This window comes from Siniperca chuatsi, linkage group LG2 (genome assembly GCF_020085105.1).
Source record: "Siniperca chuatsi isolate FFG_IHB_CAS linkage group LG2, ASM2008510v1, whole genome shotgun sequence".
Taxonomy (NCBI): domain Eukaryota; kingdom Metazoa; phylum Chordata; class Actinopteri; order Centrarchiformes; family Sinipercidae; genus Siniperca; species Siniperca chuatsi.
In genome coordinates, this window is record NC_058043.1 from 18674667 (window position 1) to 18701602 (window position 26936).

Below are 26936 nucleotides of genomic sequence, written 5' to 3' on the forward strand. Positions count from 1 at the left end.
TCACATACTTATGTTTGCTTGTTTCCAGTCAAATTCTTGGAGGTGATAAAGCCATTCTGTGCAGTGCTGCCAGAGATCCAAAAACCTGAAAGAAAGGTGTGTATTACGCTTATTTTATCAGTACATTTGCATTTGGCATTGCTTTAGCTATTTGTTATAAAACCTTTCATAATGTGATTGTCCAACAGATCCAGTTCAGAGAGAAGGTATTATGGACTGCCATCACTCTCTTCATCTTCCTGGTGTGTTGCCAGGTACGTCACAATGAATTACTGTCAGTAGTATTTTGACATAATCTGTTGCTTCAGTCAACTTAGTTGTTAGCCAACTACTCTAAATGGAAATGCAAATACATATGATTTCAATTTGCAACATTTGAACACATTTTGGGGAGAGAAAAAAAATTCCACACACTGCGATCACTTGCACTCACTTTATTAATGACAATTTGGTCCTTGGACCTTCAGCACGTACAATTCTTGAATGACCTTCATCAAAGGTCTGGGGACCACAATATTGTTAATAAAGTGAGTACAAGTAGTCACAGTGTGCAGTATTGATTTATTATTGTTGTGCAGTATTTGGTTGGGGGTTTTTTCACACTAGTGAAACAGTTTTTGATCCAACGCACCTGTCAATAAGACTTTATGGTGTGAAAGAACATTGTAGTAAAAATACCATATAACCTCTTAATGAGCCTTTTTTTCATGTAAAATTGAGACTAAGGATAAGTGTTATTTTCATTATTTATTAATCTATCAGTTGTTTTTAATAATTATTTTGTATAAAATGTCAAAAAATTTGCCCATCACAACTAATCATAAAAAATGTCATTCTCTCACACCATGTAAAACTGCTTTCCTCCAGATCCCCCTCTTTGGCATCATGTCGTCAGACTCTGCAGATCCATTCTACTGGATGAGAGTAATTCTGGCATCAAACAGAGGTATTTGTCTAGCTAATGATTGTATAAAAGATTAAATGCATGTGTGCTTCTCCTGCTGGTATATCCTAACTTGAATATCTCCCTCCAGGTACCCTGATGGAGCTGGGTATCTCGCCTATTGTCACCTCAGGCCTGATAATGCAGCTGCTTGCTGGAGCTAAGATCATTGAAGTTGGAGACACACCGAAGGACAGAGCCCTCTTCAATGGAGCTCAGAAATGTAAGTAAACTCTCATCGGGTGGTTAGAATTCATAATTATGTCCATAGATTAAATTAACCCCTGTTAATTTATTTTTCAGTATTTGGAATGATCATCACCATCGGCCAGGCCATTGTATATGTGATGACCGGCATGTACGGAGATCCCTCAGAGATGGGTGCAGGAATCTGTTTGCTCATCATCATTCAGGTGAGAACAGGAATTTTCTTCAAATTTGTCATAAGCAAAATGTTATTTGACTCCTTTTCCTTTCGGCTGTTCCCTTTCAGGGGTCACCACAGCGAATCATGTGCCTCCATCTAACTCTGTCCTCTGCATCCTCTTCACTCACACCAATTAACTTCATGTCCTCTCTCACTACATCCATAAATCTCCTCTTTGGTCTTCCTCTAGACCTCCTGCCTGGCAGCTCCAACCTCAGCATCCTTCTACCAATATATTCACAGTCTCTCCTCTGAACATGTCCAAACCACCTCAATCTGGCCTCTCTGACTTTATCTCCGAAACATCTAACATGAGCTGTCCCTCTGATGTACTCATTCCTGATCCTGTCCATCCTCGTCACTCCCAAAGAGAACCTCAACATCTTAAGCTCTGCTACCTCCAGCTCTGCCTCTTGTCTTTTCTTCAGTGCCACTGTCTCTAAGCTGTACAACATCGCTGGTTTCTCCACCGTCTCGAACACCTTTCCTTTCATTCTTGCTGTGTTATTTGACTAAAAATATATATTTTATCATCAAAACTGGCTTTCAGTATGTGCACTACAATGAAAATATTGTGAAGAGAACAAAATAATATAGATCAAACTAATAGATGTGGATTATGAATGACTAAGTTTTTTTCTTTTCTGATCTTTGAATTAAGAACAACTGTTAGCTTGGATCAGTATCAGCTTCTTTGCTTCCCCAAAGTTCCCCAAATATTGGTGATTTATTATCACAGACAAATCCCCTACAGTGATGTTGACATTTAAACTTGTCATTCTCAAACATGTAATTCTCCTTGAATTAAAGAGCGTGAAACTGGCGCCACTGTTATAAACTGACCTCTTACTGGAGTGTAAGAGGTGCATCAAGGTTGTTTCTCTCAGTTTCTCAGAGAAACGTCTCATTATGTCAAGTCATAAAATTCAAATAGTCATTGTTCATTGGTTATAAATAGAATTACATGCCCAACAGGTTTGTTTAGATTAATTGAGTTTACTCAAGAAGTAAAATATGCTCCAGTGGAACTGGAAGTGCTGTTCTTTAAAGCTCACACTGTTATTACGTTCAGCTATGAAAACCAATGGTCTAACTTACGTAGTCAGAATAAACAGCTAAGACTCTCCAAAGAAATGTGAACTGAGCAAAGTGAAACATTTTCACATGACTGCCTCAGTCCTTTTCAGCTGACTGTATCTGCTGTGTTCCTCTACAGCTGTTTGTGGCTGGGATGATTGTGCTGCTGCTGGATGAGTTGCTCCAAAAGGGCTATGGCCTTGGTTCAGGGATCTCACTGTTCATTGCTACTAACATCTGTGAGACGATCGTCTGGAAGGCCTTCAGCCCCACGACTGTGAACACCGGAAGAGGTAAGAAACCACAAACTGGTTGGAGAATATGTGATTTTGATAAATACATGTAAATGCAATAGTAGTGATCACAGTCCATCCTGTCACTCCTTCACAGAACTGCATCATTTTTGTGACTTTTTGTCTTTCTAGGTACAGAGTTTGAGGGAGCAATCATTGCACTTTTCCATCTGCTGGCCACTCGGACAGACAAAGTGCGTGCTTTGAGAGAGGCCTTCTACAGACAGAACCTGCCCAATCTCATGAACCTCATTGCCACAGTATTTGTCTTTGCTGTAGTGATATACTTTCAGGTGAGTTGCTGGCCTTTCTTAACATGCGACTTTTCTCAAAGTTTAAAATAGGAATTGCTAATGTACAAGATGATGAAGTTGGGGAATGTAAACGGTTTGCTCACAGTTGTCCTACACATTCACCTCTTCTCACAGGGATTCAGGGTTGATCTGCCCATCAAGTCGGCACGCTATCGTGGCCAATACAACACCTACCCCATCAAGCTCTTCTACACCTCCAACATCCCCATCATCCTGCAGTCTGCCTTGGTCTCCAACTTGTATGTTATCTCCCAGATGCTTTCCACACGCTTCAGTGGCAATTTTCTGGTTAACCTGCTCGGTACTTGGTCTGTAAGTATACTTTCCATTCAATTTGTTAAGTTTTATTCTAAAAATGAGTCTCCAAAAAAGGGTGTGGTGCCTCCAGCTGTACTTTAGTCATTCTTTTTTGTTGCTGTTTTTGTTAACTCTATTTTTCAGCTCATTAAAGCTTGTATTCTTTTCTCATGTTTGTAGGATACATCGTCAGGGGGTCCAGCCCGTGCCTACCCTGTGGGTGGACTCTGTTACTACCTCTCTCCCCCCGAGTCATTTGGCTCTGTTCTCGACGACCCAGTCCATGCAGTCATCTACATTGTCTTTATGCTCGGATCATGTGCCTTTTTCTCCAAAACCTGGATTGAAGTCTCTGGCTCCTCTGCGAAAGATGTAAGTTGTAACCACTTTCAAGCAGGTGGTGTTATGTGTTTATTTTAAACAGACTGTGTTTTAAAGCTCTGTTTTTCACTTTGATCCAGGTGGCGAAACAGCTGAAGGAGCAGCAGATGGTGATGAGGGGACACAGAGAAACGTCAATGGTCCATGAGCTGAACAGGTAAAATCAAAAACCTTTTCATGTATAGATCCTTTTTGCTTTTCATTTACATACCTCATCAGCCACACAAACCATACACTGAACAAGTTTATCAGTTACAATGGTTATAAGCTTTCATCATGAATTTACATTATCTAACGTTCTTGTTACTATTTCGTCACAAAGCAAATAACTCCCATGTATTATTTAAAGCTTCACATTGTCATCATATTTCACTTTACCTTCCTTTATTGCCACACATGTAACCATTTAGTGCCCTTTCGCAATATATAAAATATTTTTCAACTATTTCTCAACATGATCATGAGGGTTGGGCAAAGTGGTTAGCATCAGTTATTAGAAAGAAAGCTTGAGATTTATGTAATGAAATTCAGCCTCACAGAGTCCATATATTCTCTCCCTTTCGCAAACAGTTTTGGAAGAGCACAGTCTGGACAGCAATAGGCCTTTTTCATGTACAGCATAGGTGTAAATAATATAATTAATTAAAGTTGAAGTCCATTTCCATTTCAGCTTCAGGGTCCTGGTATTGTGCATGCTGGCTCACAACTTACTGGGACATTTGAATAGAACTACGCCATCATAAATGTTATTAATGACATCTGTGCTTTTCACACTATGACAAATGAAAATGTCTGCCATGAAAAAATCACTCCATGACTTCTCCACTTGGTTGGTCTATTGATCTAGTACTGTACACACGTGAACAGTCTCAAAGAACTTACAAACTTTTTTCAAAGCTTTTAAACGCATGTCACGACTCAGGTGTCATTAAGATGTCATAATTTAGAGTTGAGATTGTTTTGTCTCACATATTGATCCTAAGGTCAACATTGAACTTCCATGCTCAAGCCTATGTACATATTTAAGTCTTTGAGACAGATTGAATCCTTTAGTTTTAGGTGTTTAGCATTAGAGTTGCCCCTATTGTGTGTTTGTCTTTGTAATAAGAATTTTTTTTGTCCGTGGAAATGCTATTCCACTCAAAGAGAAGTTTAGAACCTTGTTAAAGGCACAGAGTGCACAAATGTCAATTGTTGAGCTACACTAAACTAATTAAAAGTAGGGCAGCAGTTCAAGAATGTGATTACCTTTATTATTGCCAAAGTTTTCCTTAGTTGTTTGCAACTTGCTCACTTGGATGTGCATCTACAATATGCACCGCTTAAAGCAATAGTTCACCATTTTGGAAAATGTGCTTATTCACTTTTTCCAGGCTAGCGATTTCCTCGTTTCCAGTCTTTATGCTAAGCTAAGCTAACTGGCTGTTGGCTGTAGCCATGTATTTAATGCACACATTTGAGACTGGTGTCGACGATCTCATCTAACTAATGCGATTAAGTGTATTTCCCAAAATGTTGAACTATTCCATTAATTACTATTCCACAATCACGATGAGTGTACAGTATTTGAATATCTACCATTCCTGCTACTTAGCATTTCTGCTGAAAGACTGTAAGGTGAAATTCTGTGTATTAATATTCATCTCAATCTCCCTGTTTTGTGTTCTAGGTACATTCCTACTGCCGCTGCCTTTGGTGGACTGTGTATCGGTGGTTTATCAGTAATGGCTGACTTTCTCGGCGCCATTGGCTCTGGCACAGGTATCCTGCTGGCTGTCACCATCATCTATCAGTACTTTGAGATCTTTGTAAAAGAACAGAGTGAAGTAGGCAGCATGGGGGCCTTGCTCTTCTAGAAAAACCAATATCCTCTCACCTTCTACCAACTTTTATTAGGATCACCAACCTTGCATTTATTTTACATCTGTGTGAAGCTCCGGCATCATCAGCTCTCCAGTTTCACGATGTTTGAGGAATTTTCAGGAATCTCAGCTAAAATGGGACCTTGCGAGGTGGTGGGGCTACACAGCTTGTTACTCCCTCCACGCATCTTTCAAAGTAACACAAAGACCGACATGTCAGTTGTACTTCATCAGATTTTCTAACTGACTCGAGATTATAGCTCCCCAAGATTCATTTAAAGGCTTCCTTTGTGTATGAGATGAAGTCCTGCGGGAGTTTGGTCCTTTTTTCAGACTGACAATAGAGCGCTTCAGTATGCAGGCATACTCGACACGGATGACGAAGGTCAACTGCCTGTTGTGTGCATAAAAGCACTCAATGTTCTGCTTGGTGTTATCTTAATTTATACTTTTACTTTCAGCTTTATTTTATTTTTCTGTCAACCTGCCAATTACATGAAGGTGAGGACCAGAAGCTGAACTGTCAAACGCTGAGTCAAGTACTGTAATTTTCCTGATTTGTGACCCTGTGTTATAGCTGTTATTTGAACAGGGCCTCGTAGGAAGAGGAGAGGATGTGGAGCTCACATTGGGGTCCACCTGTCAAAAGAAACTGCTCCAACTCATTTTTGTAAACAGTTATCTGATGAACCATTCAAAAAAGGGGTCCTTGCTGTTTTACTGTATGGCATTCCCAGGGAGCTGCAGTATTAACTCACTTCACATTCATTTTTGTTACCTACTTCCTTTGTTTTGTTTTTTTAATTGTCTGCTCTGAGAATACTTGCATTAATCACTTTTCCACAACTGACAAATTATGATTTTCTGTACATAGGCCATGCATTGAATAACTTTGAATTTGTCTTAAGTGTAAGATAAAAGTCTTTTGAATATGTCAAAATAAATGCATTTCAGAACAAACTTATAGAAAAATATTCTCAATAAAACCTTTTGTGGAAAAAGGCTTAATCTTTTGACCATTCTACTTGTCTGAAGTGAATGAATTTTCAGAAGTACAGGATTTTCTTCAGAGGTGAAGTCACCTTTGTGTCTCATTTTATACAAGAATATTTCTGGGGTTTATTTGTGGTGTTAATATTATGCAGTTTATTTATGTGCCAACACTGTGTTTTTGTTACCTTTGTATTGATGTCAGTATCAAAGATTTAGCAATTCTAGATCTGAGGTTTTAAAGCTTCAGTCAATTGATGCTCTGGGAATTTGTTTTTATTTTTTAGACAAGATCATTTTACTTGCTCTATGTATTTCTGCTGCGATAAGACTTATTGTAATAGGTCAACCTTACGTTTGGCCAGAGCAGGAACACTTTAATAAATCATGTATAAGCACTATATAAACATTTAATAATATAACATACTATAATGTAGTTGTAAGCTGATATAAAGATGTCTATAAATGTTCTTTAATGTACAGTGTTTGTCAAAAAATTAAAACCTATGAACATATATATGTACATATGTATGTATGTGTATCTATATGTATATAGATATATATGTACATATGTATATGTGTGTGTATATATGTATACATATATGTATATACCTACATGTATATATACATGTATACGTGTATATGCGTGTGTGTATATGTATATATGTGTGTATATACGTATATATGTGCATATATATATATGTGTCTGTGTGTGTGTATATATGTGTGTGTATATTTATATATATATATCTATATATACACACACACACATATATATATACACAGAAATATACAAATGTTATAAACCATTTATTAAATGTTTATATACTGCTTATAACTGCTAAATGTTACAGCAGATAGAAAGTACTTTGAGTCAGTATATGATATTTTGTAGTAGGGAATGTGTAGCTACTACTAAGGCTGGGCAATAATTAAATGTTATCACCTCCATATAAGGACTGTGATTCCATATATTCTGATCTATAGTACATGAGAACTTTTTTTTGACAATTGTAGAATTGTATATGAGTAAAACACCAACTATTTGACTAATAATGAATGAGTTTATGCAACTTTTATTATGTGATTGTATGTTAGTAAATATCTTTACAATATTTATAAAGATAGATATTGTTATTGTTATGGCAATATTACTTTTATCCTAATCTCCCAACCCTAAAAGATTATTATTTTATTTTTTGTAAATATTGTAAATAAGTAAGTTTATTTAAAGTGTAAAATCCCAATCAGCTTTATTGTGTATGTTATGTGTACACATAAGATGTGTACACATAAGATGGAATTTGATGTTTTTGTTACTCACATACACAGAAATAGACATATATACAGCTAAAACAAGGACAACAACCTCGACAAGGTAAACATAAACATTAAACTACTATGTATGTCACAGTACACTTGCGTAGTACACATTACCAGTTAAATAATATTAATTGTAGCTAATAGAAATGAGGAGAAATGTGGATTGTTTGTACTTCGCTCTGAATATCATATTTCTCCTCCTTTCTTGGTTAGTATGTCATGTCAAGAAGGTAATGTATTGTATTGACGGAGAAATAGGATAGAGATACAAATCTAATCAGAAAATTGAAAGGAAATCGTACGCAACAAAATGTTGTGCGAAATTACAAGCATCATTTAGTGGAAAAGACGGTTTAGACATTTTTGCATGCAATGTTTTGAGCTGTTGTGGGCAGCATTGCGCTCCGGAGCGTCTACGCTACCGGAAATAGAAAAGGAGAAGAAGAACGTTCCAGCCCTACCAAGGAAAACTAGAAACCTATTTCATACTGTCTGTGTGTGAAACAAGCTAGCTGATGCTGCACTACAATCTTTGACAGTTACATGTGTTGTGTTGTGTGTCAGTACGAGTCATTACCCTCGGAGCTGTCGCATTAAATCAAAAGGAGGAATTTAATCTGTTCCAGCGTGAAGAAATGAGCTCGGTCAGAAATGAAGGTAACCATGTGCTAGCTAACTTATCTGGAAAGCTAACCCTGAAGTTGATATTTTTTTCTGAATGAAAAAACAATGTAGTACCCAGTTGCTAAAAGTGTATTAACAAGCTAAGATAACGTTAAGAATATAATATAATATGTACCTGCTACAACATCAGTGAACAGGACTGTTAGCTAACTTAACTGTAACCACAGTGTTTAACCTTGACCAGCGACAATAGTAACCTTACAGGATGTCACGTAGCATTTCTTACAATGTTTATTAAAATGTTTTTCAGAGAAAGTCACCTTGAGTCCAGTCATTGTCATGACTAAAAGTCAAGGCTTTCTCTCTCGTTGACATCATGAAAACATCCTGACTGTCCTCGTTTTGACAGATAACTCGTCCAGTGGTGGAAAGTAACGTTAACTCAGTACATTTGCACAAGTACGATTGTGAAGTACTTTATTTGAGTATTTACGTTTTTTGCTGCTTTATACTTACAATCCACTACATTTCAGAGGGAAATATTGTACTCCGTTTTCTGTTGCATTTATTTGACAACTATAGATACAATTTAGCAGATAAATATTTAACATAAAAATATATGATAATCTTAGAAAATACAGTGAATCGTTAGAGATTAAACCAGTGGTTCCCATCCTGTTTGGCTGGTGACCCCTCACAAAAGTGCTTACTGGCCCCTTGTCATCTTTCTGGGGGCCTGGTTACGAACCACTGGACTAAAATACCTAACTTTATGTAGTTAAAGCTAGTTCCATCTTGAGCAGCTAAGACAGTAAAATTGTATCTCAGCATTGAAGCATCAACATTAACAATCTAATAATGTCATCTATACTAATATAACACTCACAGGGGCCATTTATCTGCAGAATTTTACTTGTGATATGTAAGGTACATTTTTATGATAATATTTCTGTACTTTCACTGAAGTAGGCATTTGATTGCAGGACTTTTACTTGTAATGGAGTATTTTTTAACATTGTTTTGTTGATACTTGTATTTAAGTAAAGAGTCTGAATGCTTCTTCCACCACTGAATTGGTCATGTTCAAAAGACTCACCAGTCCACAATCACAGGCAAAACATGTTCATGTTCCTCATCCCTTCACTTCACATGCTCTTATTATCATTTTGTATTGTACCATAATTATTTCCATAATCTATTGATCTGTTCGTTATATTTTTGATAAATCGTTTGGTAAACGATAAATGGTCTGTAAGATGTCAGAAAATAGTGTAAAATGCCCCTCACAATTTTCCAGAACCAAAAGTGGTATCTTCAAATTGCTTGTTCTGTCCAACAAACAATCCAAAACACAGATGTATTCAATTTACAAATAAATAAGTTATACATAACAAAAAAACAGTAAATCCTCAAATTTGATAAACTGAGCACAGCAAATTTCTTTCTGATGATTAATGGATTAACTGACTAATTATTTCAGCACTAAATACCATATCATACATGCCATCAAATACATGTTTAATACATTGAGATGTGTGCCTGAACGTGCATTCAGACGTACTCTAGTAATGTACAACCTGATTTGCCAGATTTATATCTATATAGCCTATACACATTTATAATACCAGGCGCTAGAAGGTGAATAACATCTCCCACAAAGAAATGTGTTCGGAACAGAGCCTGAAGGATATTTGAAGAAATATCAGTATTGTTATTTGAATGTTAAAAAAGTCAGATTACAGTATATTGGCTAGTTGGATAGTTGTATTTGTCAAGGATCCTTTGCATTTGGTTTAATAATGAATCTTGATCATATGTACAGATGCTGCCTCTGTTGACAAACTATGTAATCTCGATATTGTTTCTGAATTACCTCAAACCTCAATTTTTTGTTACTTATTGGCCAACATACATGTCACAAGCTAATATGGATTGTCCTGGGCAATTTATCAGTCGGGCTCTAGTAAGGAATGTGCAGGACACTGTTCAAATGGTGAACTTCAGCTTCAATGTGTCCAAAACCTGTATTATTATTATTATTATTATTATTATTATTACTGTTAATCTCAAAATATAAAGTTCAGTAGAGGATGTAGATGTCATTTAGCAAGCCTTTGTGTTGGATTAGGTGGACACAGGACTTATCACTGACGATTTGCTTGCGTTGTCCTTCCATATTTTACACGACAGGTAAAGACCAAATCATCTTTGTCACCAAAGAGGATCATGCATCACCCAGCAGTGCTGAGCTCGTAGAGGAAGATCCTGATGACCCATATGAGGAGCGAGGTGAGGAGCAGTAAAACTACCAAGAGGAACCTGTCGACAGGCTAAATTGTAGCTTGGGTAAAGTTTGAAAAATGCAAGTTTATTACCCGCATATTAACATAAACCTCCTCTCTCATCCTAGGTCTGATTCTTCCCAGTGGGGAGATCAATTGGAACTGCCCCTGCCTGGGTGGGATGGCCAGTGGTCCCTGTGGGAGTGATTTTAAGGACGCCTTCTCCTGTTTCCACTATAGTAAGGAGGAGGTGAAGGGCTCTGACTGCCTGGAGCAGTTCAGTGCCATGCAAGAGTGTATGCAGCGTTACCCGGAGCTCTATCCTCAAGAAGATGAGAAGGTGCCACAAGAACAATCATCAGAAACAGACCAGACGTCACAAGACTCTGCATCCGCAGAAACGTCAGGTGCAAACCCAACATCTGCTACTGAGCAAGACTCTAATATCACACAACCCAGCACAGAGGGCTCAGTGGAAAGCTAATGATGAGCGTTGGTGGCACCGTGAGCCACAAGACTTTAAAGTCCAACTGAAATCACATTTAGTCATCCATTTTTGCCATCAAAAATAAAGTCAACATGTTTTTTAAATTGGCCGGCACTGGAAGGAGAGATTAAGTAAATAAACTTGCTCTATAGCTCACAAGCCAGGGCAGACAGTGTGTTTTTAGCTGTATTGAAAAGTAAGGACCACAGCAGCATCTAAACTGTTCTAAACAAGTTTACATGTTGTTTAAAGTGCTGTAGCTGAGCAGCTAATTAGCTGTCTAGCCTGCAAACTGACGTTAGCAGTGCACCTTTCCCCGGTGAATGTTTGTTTGGTCGCTCATTCAACAAGCTGAGGTGCAGGACACACACACACACACATATATATATATATATATTTCTCCTTTTTGGTTTCTGAATTTTCCTCGGAGGGGAACACAGGGCATGTGGTATACAGAATAGATATATGTATGCTGTAGCAGACAAAAACACATGACGTTTAATTTCAGTTGGACTTTAAACATTCTTTTTCTGAATAAGATGGGCTTATAGTTTTGTAAAACTAATACAATGTTATCAATGAAAAACTGACTATCTAGAGTGTTAAAATTCATGTTGTTCAATCCTGTCTTTGGGTTCATGCAAAATAAGATTAAAGAATATTTAATTCAATCAAGAGCTTACAGGACCAAGCTTAGTATACACACTGAGGTGTATAGTGCATATATTTTTCATTTCCTTTGTGTCAAGATATACGGTTCTACTAGCTTATGCTGTGATTTACCATAACAAGGTCTGAAACTGTAAGATTACAGTAAAATTTCCATTGTCACGTATCTGTGCTATTTTCTTATGATTCAGCATATAATATTTTACATGTATATTATGTGCTACTCAAAGTTTATATTAGTAATGTTAACAATAAAGTTGCTAGATTCACAGAGGTGTGAAGAATGTACTGAAGAATATTTTGCAACTTTCTACTATGATATCTCGAGTTGTGTGTTTCCACAGTTCCCTTCTGTCCTGTGTCACTTTATAACCAGACTTAAAACTTTTACCTCAGATTAACTTAACTGAACCATTTGTGTGCAACAAAGGACTGATTGGAGCGACTTGAAGTGAATATTGTTGAAAGTTTTATAATAAAATGTATTATACTGCTTTGGTTCTTGTGAGGTTTTATTGTTGTTTATCCCTTATATCTTATCTTATACTATACTGAAAAATGATCCCTGCCATAGGATCGTTTGAGGTTGACACAGTTGTGTTTTTTTCAGTTTATATACAAATGACTACTGTGCTGATAATCTGTGTTTCCAATCCAATCTGTTGTCAGTAGCACAATATAATTCAACCTTTAGAATGAGTAGGCTAGCTATTATACAGTTTCCTATAACTCATGTCACATTGTCTATATAATTACATAATTAGTGTGAACATCCACCCACTAGATCCCATTTTGAAAAGTATGATATTGAGTTGTTAATGTGCATATTTTACATGAAAGTTGTTTAATTAAAGATGGATGGATCTGCAGGAGGTGGTGGTGATAATGATCTGTATTGTGCCAGTAGAACTGCAAAGGGAAATAACGTGATTCTACATAATAGCTGTTGACCTGTCCAAAGGTTCTGGCATGCACTTTTGTTTAACTGAGATACGTCTAAGCATCAGAGGTCAGAGATCTGTGGCAGTGTTTGTCCACTGAAGCATGTGCCACTTCAAACTCCCTCAGGGATCAATAATTACCAAACACTTTTTTCCATCCGTGCTGTACCATTGGTGGATTGAGAAGGGCAAAGACGGCCAAAAAGCCAATGAGACAATAAGGTGAAGAGTGATCGCCCTCAAATCTTCACAAGCACACAGTTTCTCTCCATAGAGGACCATTTGCAGTGAAGGTGAGAGTTGCCTTCAGTCTCCAACGTGATCTCTGTGTGTGACAGAAAATACTCAACAGGATGTCTTCTTTAAAGGAGATATGCAGTGGTTTACCCTTGGACCCTTTGCCTCTTAACCGGGGAAGAGACCCCAATGTGCCACATGCACCTATGCGGACCCCCAACCTTACAGGAGAGGAGGAGCGGGTGAGTAAAATACACAAGAAATGTCTGTGAAGTCAGAATTTTAATCATGTTTGTCACTCAATAATTTGTAAATCAGGTATCCAGTACACAACAGAGCTCACAATGGACATTTAGACCTCTTAAATACAGGTGTAACTAATAACATTAATAATGGCTGCATTCCATTTTGTGCACACCTTACTTGCACCTAAATAGAACAGAGCAACCATTAATGTCATTATGTACACCTGTGCTTTTTCAAAATACTTTCTGTGAATAAAACTCTGTAATGAAGATATTATATGTGTAACGGTATGGAAACACTGCTCATGGACCAGCTTGGCTGCAGTAAAAACTACTATCAAATGGAAAAGCAGGCTACCTTTAGACATAATCATGAATTAATGTGAAAGTGATCTAAAGGAGGTTACAGCTCGCTGTCATGACAGACAATTGCTTAAGTATAAATGTTTCAGTGGAAGTACAGCTAATATGCCATTCTGTGTACTCTGACTTATTGCATCACCATTGTTGGCTCATGGGCTGCCCTAAAAAATTGATTATTCTCTAAGGTCCTCAACTGGTTGCCCAAACTTAGAGCAAAGGCTTCAGTCAATAATTACAAGAGACACAGTGAGAGCTCTACCTGTTTATATTAGGAGGAGCCTAAAAGTGTAAAAGATCTACTCATCTAATTCTGACTTTATTGACTCATTGATTTGCACTGTACTGTGTGTTCACCAACCTGCTGTAAATGCCTCTTCCCTCTAGTTGGCGCTGAGAAATGCACTGCGTTATTTCCCCCCCTCCCACCACGCAACACTTGCACCCGAATTTGCTCAAGAGCTGCGGCAGTACGGACACATCTACATGTACCGCTTCTGCCCCACGATACGCATGAGGTGAGGCAACCTGACGATGGGAGCCCAACTGATATGAGATTTATTTGGCCAATATCCATATTGATATTTAAGAGTAGAATAAATCTGATAAATATGTAAAGAAGAAATAACACAATTTTACTGTTACAAGTAAAAAGTTGAATTCATAAGCAATAGGATGCACCCTTATTCACTTCAACACATTATAGTGTTTTGCTGCTACAGACGTACTGGTCTGGTATGACCAGTAGCCTATGGTGGCTAATGTTGGATAATGTTAGCAAACACTGGAGTCAGCTTGACCTCTGCTGACTTCATGACTTTGGATAAACATTTCAATAGTTGTACCACAAAGTAAAACAACAAGTAAACACACCATATCTCACCAGAAATAAATAGAAATTCAAAATGTCGTAGTCATAGTCAAGTTGCATGGTCTCACTTTGAGATGGTATTGTCTGTTTTTTCTTCGTTCCACCACAATAGTGATGTGAGTTTCGTTCTGTTTCCTCAGAGCTTACCCCATAGACCAGTACCCATGCCGCACATGTCAAGCAGCCTCCATAATGCTGATGATCATGAACAACCTGGATCCAGCAGTTGCTCAGGTGAGCCTCCAACACAGCTTGTATTGGTAACTAAGCTTGCTAAATCTCTTAAGTCTTCTGTTTAATTTATTGTCTTGATGACAGCTTTATTTTTCTTTATCCTTCAGTTCCCCCAGGAGCTCGTCACCTACGGAGGGAATGGGCAGGTGTTTAGTAACTGGGCCCAGGTAAGCCCTGGGTTAGCTTGTGTTCATCTAGTGGGTTTGGTAATGATGTATAGAGACTGACTAGATGAATATTAACAATTTGTGTTTGTCTGGGTGCAGTTTCGCCTGGTGATGCGTTACCTGAGTGAGATGACAGAGGAACAAACTCTGGTCATGTACAGCGGTCATCCCATGGGCCTGTTCCCCAGCCTGCCTTCCTCACCTCGCGCCATCATCACCAACGGCATGGTAACTGCCCAACACACATCTGATTTAATTAACTGACACTTGCATCCCTATGTGCTGACATACTCACTCATTTGCATCACTCAGGTTATTCCAAATTACTCCTCCAAAGAGCAGTATGAAAAGATGTTTGCCCTTGGTGTGTCAATGTAAGTTTAAGTTTAAGGTGCTTTTCATACTGTTATTTACTGTTATATACTAAGCCTCCCATGTGGGTGCAGATGTCTTGATGTAATCTGTGTTCTTTTGTTTGTCCGCTTTCAGGTACGGTCAAATGACATCAGGCAGCTACTGCTACATTGGACCTCAAGGGATTGTTCATGGCACTATGGTTTGTAAAATAAATAAAAAAAACAATGTGCACACAGCACTCCAGTATTTCATCATGCAAAATATGGATTACTTTTAAACAGCGGTTCTCAACCTAAGGGCCCTGACCCCCACCAAGAGGTTGTAAGATTGGTGTCACTTATTTAAAGACTTTTCTCTAGTCTTTGCTTCTTTGATTTTTTATTGTGAAATACTGGATAGTTTCACCCCTACGCACCTGTATAAATACTTTAAATGAAACAATATGAGGAAGGGGTCACAAGTAGACGTTTCTTTGTAGTAACAGGTCACATGTTACAAAAGTTGGGAATAACTGCTTTAAATCATAACATTTAGCGTACACATGTTGTAGTTGTAGTACCTGTTTTTTACTTCCTTCCTTTCTGTGCAGCTGACTGTGCTGAATGCCGGACGGAGGTACCTGGGCTCTGATGACTTGAGGGGGCGTGTCTTTGTAACATCTGGCCTGGGGGGCATGAGTGGAGCTCAGGCTAAAGCTGCCGTCATTGCCGGTTGTGTTGGTGTGATTGCTGAGGTCAGATGGTATCCAGTCATTTCCCGTCAATACTCACTGCTGACTGAGCAAGACTGAAGGAAGTACTGTATGTCAGTGATTGTGTGAGTTTGATTTCTATGTAGGTGGATGAGGTACCTCTTAAGAAGAGACATGAGCAGGGCTGGCTGATGGAAGTCACCAACAGCATAGAGCACTGCATTAAACGCATCAGGTGACAAAGAGAGAAAGTATTATTACTGTTCCTCATTTGTATATTTCCCTTTGAAATGTAGAGGAGTATAAGTATACAGTGACATGAAATGGAAGTACTTGGTAAAGTACATGTACCGCAAATGTTTACTAAGTACAGTACTTGAGTAAATGTATTTTATATTCCACCACTGCTACCTGGGTCTATTGTTATATGTTACATGTTCAGCATGTTAGCATTGCTCCAAATTCAGGGAAAGGGGCCCCAAATCCCACAGAAAAGACAGTATGATGTATCCCATAACAGAACCTGTCTGCTATAAGATACAGTAATTATTTTGTGTCTTTCAGAGAGGCCAAGACCTCCAAGACTCCTCTCAGTCTGGGTTACCATGGCAATATTGTAGACTTGTGGTAAGTGAGAGGTGAAAACTTTGTGACACAACGACACAGGTCAGCAGCTACAGTGAAAGAGACACATTTTGTTTAATACTTTTAACATCTTTGTCCTACTTTTCTAACTTTCTAACCAGGGAGAGGCTGCTGTTGGAGTATGAGAGGACTGGGCAACTCCTGGTGGATTTGGGTTCAGACCAGACCTCCCTTCACAACCCATATAATGGAGGCTACTACCCAGTCCAGCTCAGCTTCTGCCAGGCGAATCAGCTCATGTCGGCTGATCCTAATCGTTTCCGAACCATGGTCCAAGAAAGGTCAAATTAATCACACAGATGGACTTTTGGTATTGTATATTTTCTGCAATATATGGGTCTATTAAGCTGAAATAGCATGCGTTTCACATACGATCACAGCCTCCGAAGACACATTAAGGCCATCAACAAGCTGTCTGATGCTGGTATGTTCTTCTGGGACTATGGCAACGCATTTCTCCTGGAGGCCCAGAGAGCTGGTCAGTAACACTCACAAAACTCACACACTCAGAATATATCATCATTATCATTCGGTCCATGTCAGACCAATGAAGAGGCTTGTGTTTCTTGTTTTTACAGGAGCAGAGGTAGAAAAGGTTGGTGGAGGAGCAACAGAATTCCGTTACCCTTCTTATGTCCAGCACATTATGGGGTGAGACATTTTCTTATTTATTTAATCTAGCATTGATCCTGTAACAGAACTGTACAAAGACAGACCAATAAACTGTGATCAGATCTTTTCTTCTTGCAATAAATAGTTTGTGATCTCTGTTCGTCTGCCTTTGCCACAGAGACATTTTCTCTTTGGGTTTTGGCCCGTTTCGCTGGGTGTGCACATCTGGCGACCCCCAAGATCTTGCTGTAACAGACGACATTGCTGCTACTGTCCTGGAGGAAATTAGTGCTAATGTGACTGATCGCATCAGACAGCAGTACAACGACAACATCCGCTGGATCAGAGAGGCTGGAAAACACAAAATGGTCAGTAACTTTCTCAGCAACCACCGCCTGCATTTGCTCTCTCAGTGCAAATCTGATAAAGAGATACGCAGCTGCAACAAGCTGATTTCCTTTCTGTATTCTCTTTGTTTAGGTTGTGGGATCCCAAGCCAGAATCCTCTACTCTGACCAGAGAGGAAGAGTCTGCATCGCTTTGGCTATCAACCGGGCTGTCGCTGATGGAAGAGTTTCAGTAAGAGGATAAATTGTCTGCTTTCATGTTTCATGTTTACTACGGTCTGCATGATATCAAGTTTTCACTGGAGTCTCAACAGTGTCTCATGTTATTTCTGTGGCTCAGGCTCCTGTGGTTATCAGCAGAGACCATCATGATGTTAGTGGCACAGACAGCCCCTTCAGAGAAACCTCTAATGTGTATGATGGATCTGCCTTCTGTGCAGGTATGTGGTATGGTTACTACAGCTGTACACAACTATGAACATTTTAAGTTTAATCTGCAGTTTTAATATGACAATTTGTCTATTTTAGACTGACAGAAACAAACAGGTCCTGCTTTCAACTGCATTAATAGACAACAATAACAATAAATATAAAATAATAATAAAATGAAAAGAAAACCTGCTATTGACTGATACATAACCTCAAGCAAGTTTTAAGTCTCTTCACATTGATTTTTATATCATACTGATATAATGATGACTGCCTGGAATGTAGCCTAAAACTAGCAACATATGATGAGCACTCATTGCTTGGTTTGGAGGTTTTCTTCTCTCTGTAGGAAACCAATGGCTCAGATTGCACACAGGACAAGGACACTGTAACATTCATCATCTGTTGTCAGTTTTATGCTTTGCTCTGTGGACAATGATGCAATTTAATTTGACTGGGGAGAGGAGACATTGTGACAGATGATTAAACATAAGGGAGCAGCACTACAGCCCACACAGAATCTGTTCCGAGTCACTGATAAAGACGTAAAAATACAGTTGCTGTGTTTGAGGTTTGTGGTTTTGCCCATAAACTCATAACCTTGTTTGCATACAGCCTCCGTTTCCATTCTCCCAGCGTTCCTGTCTCTCTTCATTCATACAAACCAGTAACACTGCAGCAATAATTTTAAAAAGTCAGTGACAGCTCACAATGTCTCCCCCTTACAGACATGGCAGTCCAGAATTTTGTCGGTGATGCGTTCAGGGGCGCCACATGGGTAGCCCTGCACAACGGCGGTGGTGTTGGCTGGTAAGGCTGGCTGGTCATCCAGTAAACACTAATCTGTGTGAATGGTTTTCGTGATTCATCAAAGCCATATATTTAATTAATACTTATCTGTCACCAAGTCAGTGTGTTTATTATTTTATCTCTTGTGTCACCTACAGGGGCGAGGTAATAAATGGAGGGTTTGGTTTGCTTCTGGACGGCTCAGAGGAGGCAGCAAAGCGCGCCAGTCTGATGCTCAGCTGGGACGTCTCCAATGGGGTGAGAGTGTGGAGAGAAGAGCAGCGTGATAGCTTACAGCCTCACCTATTGTTTACAATGTGCTTAAATTGCAGACGACTGCTGGCTGGCTCTGATCTGTTTCTGTGCGCTGCAGGTGGCTCGTCGCTGCTGGTCTGGAAACTCCAATGCCTATGAGACCATCCAGCGCACCATGGAGGAGAACAGGCAGCTGCGTGTCACCATGCCCTTTCATGTACAGGATGAGCGCATGCTGGACCGTGCCCTGCAGGGATAACCAACACTTTAGAATAGGTTAACAGCCAGCTTCACACACGCAGCAAAGGGAACCTGCAGCTGTAATCACTTCAGTAGTGTCTGAATCAGGCCTTATCCAGCTGTTGAACATTTAGTCAGAGCTAGTTAATGAATCAGTGGCAATGTTGTTACATAAGTTATTTGCCTTGAATACACAGAATCCAAAGCTACAATATTGTGCTAGGCTGTTTTAATAATTTAATTAGCAAGAATATATTCTCTATTGTTTTGTGCTGAAAATTAAACTACACATCTGTATAACTAATAAAGCCCTTATGAGTCATTTCTATGTCAATAATCTACAAAAATGATTTGTCCAATAATGTCAGTCAAAATGTCAGTAACAGAAGCAGAGAAATGTAGTCATGGTTTATTTTATATTGTGCAAAAAGGAAACAAGAATGTTGTGAGAGTAAAAAGCAGCAGGCAAAGACTGAAAGGTTTTCTGATGAGATGCCAAAGCAAGTTTTGGTCACAGTGGACTGCACCAAAGCAACAGGTTTGTTTCTGTCTTCAATGGTACATATTTTCCACTTTGATGCCTGTCCAAACAAGTTTTTGGTGGTGAATAAAAGCACCTTGTCAGGCAAACACAGACAGATCACTAACACAAAACAGCATTCTGTTAAAATGAACAAAATGTGGTCACAACCTGGCTCAAACATATGTAAGAAGAGAGACCATACATAGTCCTAAATAATACAAATGGTTCAGTTAAGTGTCAGTGTTTCTTTGCAGGATGAATGCGGTGAGGAAACTGTCCTACAGCTGGAGAGATTCCACAAAAACTGTATAAAGGGGTCACAACAATATTCTTTTAGGGGGTCCAGTTTTCATCCGTGCGCCCTTGGACTTGAACCATGTACTTACTACACTGATTTCTGGTCATAGCTTTTGGTCTTCTGCTCTCTCCACTGATAGCCTGCCGTGCGTCTTTACGCGTGGTTGTTCCTTTAAGAAAATGAATTTGAGCCGCTCCGCGCTGACGTAAGGGAATTGGAGAGGTTGGTGTACCCTGCAGGAGAAGGCAGATATCCGTGATGAGGTCCAGGCGGGGGTACCAGATTTCTTTCGCATTTTCTTTTCTCTCAGTCATTTAGTGTGTTTTTACTATCTTTACTCACATCCAGAGATCAGTGTGGAGTCTTTTTAAGTTCTCTGTGCCAATGTAACGGTACGATTTCAGACCTCCGCCCTTTTCTGTACTCCAAAGAGGTTTTTTATAGATTGCATACCTCATTTTGCACGTACAGTTTTTCAAAGTGGGTCGAGATGTTCTGTCTGGAAGAACGAAAGTCCTCTGGACGTACGCGGATGAACTAGGATGACACCGGATATTTTCTGTGGCAGAGACTGATGTGATTTGATCCGCATCACTGTTGACTTTTACAGAAGAAAAGAAACCATGCATCATAACCAGGAGGAGCAGTCTGTAAATCCAATTACTGCGCAGCACGGGACAGCGCACCACAGTGACTCCCACAGCCTGGGGAGCAGCTTGGGCAGTGGCCTCACTGACCTCCAGCCACCTGCTTACTCCAAACTGGAGTTCAGGAGACATGCAGTGACAGATGACTATAAAATCACAGCCCAGGTTCTCGGCCTGGGGATCAATGGCAAAGTGCTGGAATGTTTTTGCAAGAAAACAGGAGAGAAGTGTGCCCTCAAGGTGCGTCTTTGTCTGCTTCTTTATCCTGTGTGATCTAAACAGTCCTCTGGAGGATGTCACCGGAAAGAAAGAGAGCATCCATCAATTATTCATTTCTTCTCTGTGATCTCCACCATTTAATGGTGTCTTACCCTGGAAATCTGTCCAGAATTGAGATTTTTGTGATGCTTTGTGATGTTGGGTGGATTTTATGTGAAGCTGATGAAATATCAATTCCACCATGGATGCATGTGGCACTAATCTGAAATCAAATTCAGTTACTGAGCTACCCAGACAGTGGACGTGTCTGTCAGACAGTGATGTGCTGTCTAGGATGCTTTGACACAGTTTCCAGGATTGTTGTGTGGACAATGATATGCTCTGTTAATACTTAACTTATACTGTGTCTCTGACATTTAACAAAAGTAAAAACCTGCATTTTTCACTCATCTAGTCAACTTTAAGTATTCAGCTCATTAAATGTTTACAGTGATTTTTAAAAGCCAACTTGGGAAATAAACAGCTGACTGTAGGAACGCAGCAAAGCCTTAAGAAAATACAAACAGGAAGAGCAGCCCCTTGAGTGCCTCCACATGTTTTCTTTGGGATATCTTTGGTGGTAAGCCACGACCGAAAAGTATGCTGAAATGTGGAGAGCTAGCTCTCTCTGTGTAGGTAACCTTGTTTATTGTGAGTGGCAATGCTGTGATTTGTGCATAGTGGCTTTGGAGGAAAGTCACACCATTTGTAAACATTCATATCTGAGCCTTTTTCCTCCTCTGCTCAAAATGCATTGTAATGTCCACAAGGATTTAGGCTGGGGTCTGCATGGGTAGAAAAAAAAGGATATCCTTTCCTCCCCTGTGTTTGATCCCACAGCTGCAGGCAGCACTGTCTTTAAAGAGAAATCTGCTAAATGCTGTTTTGAAGTATTCACTCTGAATGTTCTCTGCAGAAATCACTGCTTTACAAACAGCTGCAGATTAATGGCTTTAATAGTGGCCACTAATAGTGCTGTAAACGGTGAGTGTCTCCACAGTAGGGCATGTGTTTGCCTCTGTGTGTGTTTATTGATTTCTTGACAAGAATGTCAAACTAATCTTTTAAAAAATCAATTAAGCATATCTACCTTGGAGACTGTGACTGACTGAGACAAATATGAGACAGAAGCATTTCGCTGACATGGGTTTTTTTGTGATGTGGAGCAGATCCTGTATGATACTCCTAAAGCCAGACGGGAGGTTGAGCTGCACTGGCGAGTGTCCGGAGGTCCCCACATCGTCCGAATACTCAGCCTGTATGAGAACATGCACCAGGGGAAGAAGTGTCTCCTTGTCATAATGGAGTGGTGAGCATTCCCAGCACTATGTTATATTTATTCTTTGCTCATATTAGGCCTTTAAGGGAAAATCAATGCTGAAATAGATTTGTGTTTTTTCTATATTGTAGTACAGCTTTGTATTCATTTATGGATTAGAAAAAAATCTCTCTTTAAGCTGAACAGCAGAGAGACAGACTGTATGAAGTCATACATCCCAAAGCTGCTTCATTGTGTGAATAATGGAGCTTGGACTTTGGGGAAAATGAAACTGCTGCACAAGCAAACACACACTCAAATGCACTCTCCCATACTTTTTGTTGCTGTTTCTGTTTGCATAAAACAACTTTGAAATCCTGATTGTTCTTTGTTCCCCAAGGCTTCTTCCAAAAGCTTGTGCTTTTAAATAATATGTTTATTTTAAATAGTTTATGGAACTCGTCTCTTTCTTGAAATCTTGTTCTTTCTTACATAATCTACATATATCTTTGCTATTTTATATTCTTTGGGTAGCAAAGACACATACACCAGTTTGGGGCTTTTCCCCCTGTCTATATACAGTAGTTTCCATTGTTATTTTGTCCTTGTTTAAATTAAACTTGTGCAAATAATCAAACTCACACTCAAAGACAAAGTGAAAACAAAAGTGAGACATCACAGTGCACAGCAAAAGAGGGACAAGATGGTAGTAATCCGATACAGACAGTTTGTGCTATTTGTTTGCTGCAGAATCGACTTGACGGGATTCATTTGCATCTCTGACCGCATGTTAATGTGACTTGACTTACTGGATGCTTTTGTATCCCCATTTTGTTCACACCTACATTCAGCCTCGTCCACATATTTTAAGGCTAAGAGTTAACATGGACTTTGACAGAAGCCTGTTTTATTGGAATATGGGAACACTTTCTGATGCACAGCTACACTATAAGCTGCACTTTGAAATAAAGCTCATTTGGATATGTGATGTCTTGAAGAAAAACACTTTGAGCCCAAGGAATCAAGTGTCACCTGGTAACACCATCATCTATTTTACATCTTGTGTGTTTGTATTAACTTTATAGTGTAAAATGAACACAATAGCTTGTTTTTGGGTGGATTTTCCCTTTAATGCGTCCTTACAGCGTGAGTCATCTGAGCCTGTCGTGGCTCAGAAGACTGGACTCATCTGAGCAGTAAATTGTGAGGCACAATGACTTGCTTTGTTGTCAAACCATGATTGCAACGGAGAACTGTGGTTGTTTGCCAAGAGCCTCCCTGCCCCAGTTCTGATCTCTTTGTTAATCTTGTCTCAGTATGGAGGGAGGGGAGCTGTTCAGTCGCATTCAGGCCAGAGGGGACCAGGCCTTCACAGAGAGAGGTGGGGTAGAGTTCTCATTAAGCAGTTTAAATGTATGGGTTTCTATATTGTGTCCTGTGCATGTTACATCTATGTCGTGTCTGTCCATCAGAGGCGTCGGAGATCATGCATGACATTGGCACGGCCATAGAGTACCTCCACCACATGGACATTGCTCATAGGGATGTAAAGGTACTGCTGCTGTCAAAGTAATTCTTAACAGAGAATGTAAGGAAGAATTTATAGCTTTTGAATCTCTAGTTGTTTTCTTTTTCTCGTTTTCATGCACACTACAGCCTGAAAACCTGCTCTATACCACCAAGGAGAGTAATGCTACACTAAAACTGACTGACTTTGGCTTTGCTAAGGAGACGACGCTGCACAACTCCCTCCAAACTCCCTGTTACACTCCATATTACGTTGGTGAGTGTTTGCTGTCATGGAATAGTAGGAGATTTAGTGAAATCAGCAGGTACACTGCATTTGTGCCAGTATTATAAATGTGCTATTAAAGGTATAGCTTTTGGAAATGGTTGCTGTTTTTCACTCTCATGTTGTCAGTGTGTGTCTGCATATCGACCTGCTTTTGTGCGAGTGTGTCCTTCATTCTCCACATCATTGTGTTGGTTTTTTTTCTGTATCTATTTGCCCATTCAGCCCCAGAAGTGCTTGGGCCAGAGAAATATGACAAATCATGTGACATGTGGTCTCTGGGCGTCATCATGTACATTCTGTGAGTATCATGCACGTCTGCAACTGATTCAACTTAATGAAACATTTATAGCTATTCTGGTACACTGTATGTTAATGTTCAGCACTGCATTTTGGTTAAAGAAGACAGCAAAGTAAAAGAGTTTCTTCTTCTCTTCTCTTCTCTTCTCTTCTCTTCTCTTCTCTTCTCTTCTCTTCTCTTCTCTTCTCTTCTCTTCTCTTGTGTTTCTAGTCTGTGTGGGTTTCCTCCGTTCTACTCAAACACAGGTCAGGCCATCTCTCCAGGCATGAAGCAGAGGATCAGGTTGGGCCAATATGAGTTCCCCAACCCCGAGTGGGCTGACGTTTCTGAGGAAGGTCAGGCTTTGGACATAATATTCATAAATAACAAGGAAAATATTTCTGGGTTGTGCAAATTTCCATTACACCAAGTTCTTACTTTGAAAATTAGCAGAAAGAGAAAGTTATAAATAAATATGGCATGTTATAAATAATACTTACAATAAAAATTAATATTCCAATTCCAGTTCCCCTCAACTTATCAGAGCGTTTTAGTGACTTTTGGCTCATTGTTTTGGTTTTCTGGCCCACAGCTTTACTATTTTGGTTCAGTCTGATCTCTCTCTTTCACTTTGACTCCAGGCACAAGCAGCTGTTTTTAGCAAAACAGCTTGACTATAAATCGATAAATCGACTGTACACCACCTGCCCAGCACCAAACAACAGACCTACAAAGTTAGCAACTAGCTGGTGAACATAGTGCAGCATTTAGCAGCTTAAGAGCCAGATATTTTTCTCAGGAATTGGTAGAGACCAAAAATTGAGCCAAAAGTGAATATTGGACTTACATTCATCAGGTGGCCAGAAACACAACTCTGAATAAATGACAATGTTGCTGTGTGTCTGCTGGATATGTAAAAAAGCAACTGTTTTCTAAAACATTCACCATAAGAACTTAAAAGGGGATAATATGTCAGTGTTGCAAAAAATCAGCTTTAAATGCAGCATGCTGCACTGACCCAATCACATGTTTGACATTTTCTGTACAACCTGCAGATCATCTCCAGTTAACACAAAAGAGACAACATCATTAAAGACGTATTGCGTTAAATGCTTGATGTTGTTTAAGACATTTATCATATGTCCTCTGTAGCCAAACAGCTCATCATCCAGTTACTGAAGACAGACCCCAATGAGAGAATGACCATTGGACAGTTCGTGAACCATCCCTGGATTAGTGTAAGTTACCACTTTGTAAGCCCTGTGCCTCTAGACCTGTATTTTGTTCCTCCTTTTATTCATAAGAATTTTGTGGGTTTTATACTGCAGCAATCAATGGTGGTCCCTCCAACACCCCTCCACACCTCTCGTGTTTTGACAGAGGACAAGGAGCTGTGGGACGATGTGAAGGTGGGACCCACTCTGTCAAGATGTGTTTATTTTCAGAATATGACCACAAGATGGCAGTAAAGCACCAGAATTACAGCACCAAACGTCTCTGTCTCCCAACAGGAGGAAATGACCTGCGCCCTGGCCACCATGCGTGTTGACTACGACCAAGTGAAGATCAAAGACCTGGACATGTCCAACAACCCTCTGCTCAATAAGAGACGGAAGAGGCCCATGCCTGAAGGAGCCGACACAGGAGGAGATGGTGATGGAAGAGATGGAGGAGTGGTGTGTAATAGTCACAGAGAAGTTACATTTTCTGAAGAGCATGGGAAAATTATTATTTGACAAAAGTAGTATAAAACTATGAAAGCCAGAGTGAACAATATTTTCCCATCTACATGTCACTTATTGTATTTTACTCACTTTTTCTCCTTCTTTGTATTACTGCACTCAAAGTTGAATATATGTCATTTATTTTGATTGTTACTACTCTAACATTTAAAATTAAATTTTGTTTTTTATGTTTTACAACTGTTTTGTGTCACTTTTGTACAGGAAACCTCATTTACACAGTTTGTTTGTTATTGAGAGAATTATAAAACCTTTTTGGTGAATGTTACTGCTGTCAGGTGAAAATCAGAGAGTAAGTTGAATGTGGCAGTGTGAGAAATTGGTTCTTCTTGCTGTAAACAAAGAAAGACTGTATGTGGAAGTCATAAAAGATATTTATCAGACAAGATTACTTCCAACTAATAAGTCCTCTAGGGGAATTTTATGACGGTTAATTATGTGGGTATTGTAACATGTACAATCCAAGGACATTTAAACTATGAGAGTTCAAGGCAATAACATGCTCTTCCACATTGTGATCCATCAACCCCACCAGACATTTCTGCTCACTTGAAATTTCTTTGTCTGAGAGCCTCTGCTGGCTGCTGTATGCCGGTGACTCATTGAGTTTTTGGCTGCAAGACAAATGTTTACTTTTTCAGTTTTTAGTTGAGTAAACTGAGGAAAATGGAAACATAAGAGCTTCGGTGAAGAGGACCTACATGGCAGTGAACCTGCAAACCCAACACACGCTGTTAATTTTTCATGTG

General features: G+C 39.4%; 4 protein-coding genes across 5 annotated transcripts in view; all 4 read left to right on the top strand.

Annotated features, from left to right (window-relative positions):
* The window catches only part of sec61a1 (SEC61 translocon subunit alpha 1), a 7382-nt gene extending 772 nt beyond the window's left edge, over positions 1 to 6610 (top strand). The window contains exons 2-12 of the mRNA XM_044166136.1: positions 29 to 96; positions 189 to 254; positions 868 to 946; positions 1035 to 1166; positions 1247 to 1356; positions 2587 to 2740; positions 2873 to 3033; positions 3169 to 3366; positions 3532 to 3723; positions 3813 to 3889; positions 5402 to 6610. Of these exons, the coding sequence (XP_044022071.1) occupies positions 29 to 96; positions 189 to 254; positions 868 to 946; positions 1035 to 1166; positions 1247 to 1356; positions 2587 to 2740; positions 2873 to 3033; positions 3169 to 3366; positions 3532 to 3723; positions 3813 to 3889; positions 5402 to 5588 (1424 nt within the window). The 3' untranslated portion in view covers positions 5589 to 6610. The remainder of the gene's footprint in view (positions 1 to 28; positions 97 to 188; positions 255 to 867; positions 947 to 1034; positions 1167 to 1246; positions 1357 to 2586; positions 2741 to 2872; positions 3034 to 3168; positions 3367 to 3531; positions 3724 to 3812; positions 3890 to 5401) is intronic.
* Positions 6611 to 8327: 1717 nt separating this feature from the next.
* chchd4b (coiled-coil-helix-coiled-coil-helix domain containing 4b) lies at positions 8328 to 12462 on the top strand. The gene is made up of 3 exons (XM_044166149.1): positions 8328 to 8564; positions 10722 to 10820; positions 10942 to 12462. The coding sequence occupies exons 1-3, from the start codon at positions 8543 to 8545 to the stop codon at positions 11295 to 11297; spliced, it is 477 nt and encodes a 158-aa protein (XP_044022084.1). The 5' UTR covers positions 8328 to 8542; the 3' UTR covers positions 11298 to 12462.
* Positions 12463 to 13076: 614 nt separating this feature from the next.
* On the top strand, positions 13077 to 19693 carry uroc1 (urocanate hydratase 1). 2 transcript variants are annotated; one of them, XM_044172167.1, is made up of 20 exons: positions 13077 to 13203; positions 13279 to 13389; positions 14140 to 14270; positions 14764 to 14857; positions 14965 to 15024; positions 15124 to 15252; positions 15337 to 15398; positions 15514 to 15580; positions 15971 to 16114; positions 16219 to 16307; positions 16637 to 16699; positions 16819 to 16998; positions 17098 to 17195; positions 17296 to 17368; positions 17508 to 17697; positions 17810 to 17908; positions 18017 to 18116; positions 18834 to 18915; positions 19053 to 19152; positions 19268 to 19693. In XM_044172167.1, the coding sequence occupies exons 2-20, from the start codon at positions 13354 to 13356 to the stop codon at positions 19406 to 19408; spliced, it is 1938 nt and encodes a 645-aa protein (XP_044028102.1). In that variant the 5' UTR covers positions 13077 to 13203; positions 13279 to 13353; the 3' UTR covers positions 19409 to 19693. The 2 variants fall into 2 exon arrangements, with proteins under 2 accessions (XP_044028102.1, XP_044028101.1); XM_044172166.1 differs by having other exon boundaries at positions 13126 to 13389.
* Positions 19694 to 20228: 535 nt separating this feature from the next.
* Positions 20229 to 26364, top strand: LOC122864641 (MAP kinase-activated protein kinase 2-like). Its single transcript, XM_044172170.1, has 10 exons — positions 20229 to 21097; positions 22285 to 22424; positions 23690 to 23754; positions 23846 to 23925; positions 24030 to 24156; positions 24391 to 24466; positions 24677 to 24801; positions 25598 to 25683; positions 25774 to 25854; positions 25957 to 26364. The coding sequence occupies exons 1-10, from the start codon at positions 20834 to 20836 to the stop codon at positions 26179 to 26181; spliced, it is 1269 nt and encodes a 422-aa protein (XP_044028105.1). The 5' UTR covers positions 20229 to 20833; the 3' UTR covers positions 26182 to 26364.
* The last annotated feature ends 572 nt before the right edge of the window (positions 26365 to 26936 follow it).

Coding starts and splice junctions, on each gene's coding strand:
- chchd4b (XM_044166149.1), top strand. CDS start 8,543: ATGAGCTCGGTCAGAAATGAAG. Junction 8,565..10,721: donor GAGCTCGGTCAGAAATGAAG/GTAACCATGTGC, acceptor TTTACACGACAG/GTAAAGACCAAATCATCTTT. Junction 10,821..10,941: donor TGACCCATATGAGGAGCGAG/GTGAGGAGCAGT, acceptor CTCTCATCCTAG/GTCTGATTCTTCCCAGTGGG.
- uroc1 (XM_044172166.1), top strand. CDS start 13,264: ATGTCTTCTTTAAAGGAGATATGCAGTGGTTTACCCTTGGACCCTTTG. Junction 16,700..16,818: donor GGCAATATTGTAGACTTGTG/GTAAGTGAGAGG, acceptor CTTTCTAACCAG/GGAGAGGCTGCTGTTGGAGT. Junction 17,909..18,016: donor TCGCTGATGGAAGAGTTTCA/GTAAGAGGATAA, acceptor TCTGTGGCTCAG/GCTCCTGTGGTTATCAGCAG.
- LOC122864641 (XM_044172170.1), top strand. CDS start 20,834: ATGCATCATAACCAGGAGGAGCAGTCTGTAAATCCAATTACTGCGCAG. Junction 21,098..22,284: donor GAGAGAAGTGTGCCCTCAAG/GTGCGTCTTTGT, acceptor GATGTGGAGCAG/ATCCTGTATGATACTCCTAA. Junction 24,157..24,390: donor TTACACTCCATATTACGTTG/GTGAGTGTTTGC, acceptor TTGCCCATTCAG/CCCCAGAAGTGCTTGGGCCA.